Below are 3,721 nucleotides of genomic sequence, written 5' to 3'. Positions count from 1 at the left end.
CAGGGCTCGGTTTACACATAGCACCATTTCTAGCCACTGGGGGGCCATAGGCTGGCTGGGGGAATGCATATTAATGTTAAAAAACCTCATAAAGTGAACTTTTCATACCATGAGACCTTTAAGCTACAATACAGACACTCTTACACCTACATAAACTTACATATGGGAATTATTTCAAAGTAAAAGTCAATAGTAAAAGTACACATAACAAAAGAAATGACCTCTGTGAGTGTTGTACTATTATATATTAGATATTATTACTGATGTTACAGGTGTTGCTGGTCCAGGGGGTGCTTGTTTTAACTAATTGATATACTATTGGGTTGTTTAATCTATTAGAGTGCATCTTTTGTTTTGAATCTGAGAATCTTAATTTGTAAAGAAACAAAAACAAAATGAATGTAGAGGGATAAACGTATAAAGGAATATAAAAATAAAGTATTGCACATTTGTATTTTACTGTACAGTCGTATACTGTACTACTTTGCATACTGAGTTACATTCTACCACAGCTGAACTCAAATGGCAGACAGAACATTATATCAGTGAAAACACATAGTTTCTTCAGGCTGCAGCGTCTACAGCTGGCTCTACCTGGATTTTTCCACTATTAGTTCAACAAATCAATCCTTCCTCTGACTACTGTTATCCAGGTCTGACTGGGGCCATTCCTCACCGCTAACATGAACGGGCTGTGCTGATATACATCATATCTAATCAGGGAATAATAAAACCAGAGGAGGACATGGATGCTTTCTTTGAGCATGCGTGTCGATAGCCTCTGTTGCAGACCACAGCAACGGTTGCATGTTTTCCCGTCGTCTGTGACTATATGGTGTCGATAAAAAAAATGTATGTTGATATTTCATAAGGCAGACCTAGAGAGCCCAATCAGGTGCAGTACCACAGCTTGGTTTTACAACCTGTCTGTGCAGTTAAAGAATATACTGTGAAGAGCACTCATCCATCCACTTTGAGCCAATAGAATCGTCAGAATGGCAGGAGGAGGGTGAACGGTCCTTGTTGCAGACGGATACATGAACTCAAAACCTCATTTATTCCTGTGTCTATTAAGCTTTTAAAGAGTTGTTATCTCTGCACTGATATTTATTTTTTTAGAAATGTTAACTAGGATGGCAAAATGAAGGGATGCCGTCAACCCAGGAGTGGGCTTGTGAGAGGGCTAGGGTGGTGGTGGTGGTGGTGGTGGTCAAAAAACGTTGCCCAGGTTGGATGTCCACACAGGGAAATGGGGAAAGTACCTGAGCTCTCTGGAGGGCTCCTAAGAAGCTTTGTGCTGGGGAGAGATGTGTATGATGCGCTTATGGCGTTGTCATTTATACCTATGTTTATTTGGTATAGGCTTATTGTCTATTTTCTTACTATTTTATTGAGTAGTCTTGAATATTGTAGTTACTGTCATCTTTTCTGGATTTTGATCTGGGTGGGTGGTGATGAAATGTTTAACTACTGTACATGCACTGCATGAAACCATGCTGTGTAATACCATTGGAGTCATATTATTGCTATCTATTTGTATCATGTTGCACATGTTGTTTTTTAACAGCTGAAGCATTGGGTTAAGTGCCCAACACAAATGAATCGGGAATCTTGATTCTATGAAAATGAGCTGACAGATGTGTTATTATTTTTGTGAATCTCTTTTAGAAGTGGAAGCCCAAAGGCACGGCTCTGCAGCACATGGTCAGTGGTCTGTGCCTTGACAGTCAGACCCCAACAGGCCCTCTGGTGGCCACTCAGTGTCGCCCCCTGGTGGCCAGCCAGTCCTGGGAGCCACAAATCATCACCTGAGCCACAGCGGCCGGGGGAGGAGGAGGAGGAGGAGGAGGAGGGGTGGGGGTCTGAGGGATGAAATGAACTGTCCTTCTGTGATGTCATCTTGGAGCTCCTGGTCAATGGGGACACGAGAGCATCGCTGAGAACATTTGGCAGGTCTTTTCTGTACAGTGCTTCATCCTTCCAGGATGCTGCAGTTCTAAGTAATCTAAGCTTTTCACTGAAAAACTGTTGCACATCTGACTTTATCATTTCTGTATCTACAGTATATCCTGGTAAACAATCATTAACACGAATGAGTGCATACTGTACTGTAGCAATGTGTTGAGGTGGACCTGACTCGGAGTAAGTGCTTGTATTCTTGCCTAGTCTTAGGTTGAGGCATTTGTGATGACTGTGTGGACCAGGGCAGCTTTATGTATAGCCAAGTAAAAATCTGAGCTTTTTTTATTATTATTGCTGAATAGCAGTCTTGAAAGCACCATGCAAAGCACTGTCAGGAACATTATTTATTGTTTTGCATGGTCAGACCCAAAGAATGTTTTTCTTTTCTGTCTCTCTACAAAGTTTTATGTAAATATTTGAAGCAGATAATGGCTTGGTTTTTGTGTCAAGTACTCTATATGTTGTTTGAAAAATAAAATGTGGTAACAAAGGAATTATTGTTCTGGTTATTTGCAAAATAAGTTGGAATATTATAGAATAGAAAACACTTTATTGTCCCTGAGGGGAAATCTGTCTTGGGCATAGTGCTAAAATCTGTCGCTTCACAATACAAACATGTGACAAAGAAATTATTCTGACATCAAGATGAAATCAACGTAAGATCGGGTACCTGAATACTGCAGCTCACCTGGTAGAGCATGGGCCCCATGCCCCAGTCCTCGCTGCACTGGTTGCAGGTTCAATTCTGACCTGTGGCTCTTCATGTCTAAGCTGTCCTATTGAATAAATGCCAAAAAAAAATAATCTTCAGAATTTGAGCAGTGCTGTTGTGTCATAAAAGTCATGGAAGACCATGTAAATACAATACAACAGGAGAGTGATGGACAGGTGAGTGTGTCCACATTTAGACATGTATTTGACAAGTACCAGTGGTGGAAAGTAATTACGTAAGTACATTTACATAAGTACTGAAATACAATTGTGAGGTACTTTTACTTTACTTGAATATTTCCATTGTATGCAATGTTATACTTCTACTCCACTATATTTCAGGAGGAAGTATTACACTTTCTACTCCACTTTCTACTCCTACGTTTACTTGACAGCTTTAAATACTAGGTACTTTGCAAACTTTGCTCATTAATACAAAATCCAATCAACAAAAACATTCTGATATATTAGTATGGGTTTAAGCTACCCAGCAGTGTGTAAAGTAGTTAAAATTAGCTCCACCTTTACCATCTGCAGCATTAAAGTGATGCATTAATGCATTGAAAATTAAATACTGTGTATTATTCAGAAATTAGTCATTCTGCATAATGAGTATTTTGGGTTTGTTTTGTTCTTCTACTTGAATAAAATTTTGAATGCAGGACTTTTACTTCTAACAGAGCATTTCTACCGTTGGTACTAAAGTGACAGATCTGAGTACTGGTCTGCAGTTCAAACACCAGGAAAACAGATTTCAGAAAAAAGAAAAAGAAAAAAGTGATTAAGCAGTTGTGTAGCTGAATTTACATAAAGTGACCACAAGGGGGTAGAATATCCTCACAGATGTGGAAGAGGCTCCCCAACAACATTGGAGGGCTGACAGGTTGATGTGTGAAGGCTTTGTGGAAAGTAAGAGTCATCAAGAAGAACGGATTCAAGATAATAAAGACTAAAATGAGAGCGACACTGAAAAGAAGATAGAGACACAACTGTGTGTGTGTGAGTGTGTGTGTGAGAGAGAGAGAGAGAGAGAGAGAGAGAGAGAGAG

At 39.7% G+C, this 3,721-nt stretch overlaps 1 protein-coding gene across 1 annotated transcript in view; it reads left to right on the top strand.

Moving 5' to 3' along the window:
- galnt16 (UDP-N-acetyl-alpha-D-galactosamine:polypeptide N-acetylgalactosaminyltransferase 16) overlaps nucleotides 1-3,721 on the top strand; it is an 80,472-nt gene that overhangs the window by 60,017 nt on the left and 16,734 nt on the right. The window contains exon 15 of the mRNA XM_032511079.1: nucleotides 1,669-1,838. Within this exon, the coding sequence (XP_032366970.1) occupies nucleotides 1,669-1,812 (144 nt within the window). The 3' untranslated portion in view covers nucleotides 1,813-1,838. The remainder of the gene's footprint in view (nucleotides 1-1,668; nucleotides 1,839-3,721) is intronic.

The sequence above is a fragment of the Etheostoma spectabile genome, unplaced genomic scaffold (assembly GCF_008692095.1).
Source record: "Etheostoma spectabile isolate EspeVRDwgs_2016 unplaced genomic scaffold, UIUC_Espe_1.0 scaffold314, whole genome shotgun sequence".
In the NCBI taxonomy this organism is placed as follows: Eukaryota; Metazoa; Chordata; class Actinopteri; order Perciformes; family Percidae; genus Etheostoma; species Etheostoma spectabile.
Note: the sequence above shows the minus strand (reverse complement) of the source record. Positions and strands in the feature narration are given on the sequence as shown.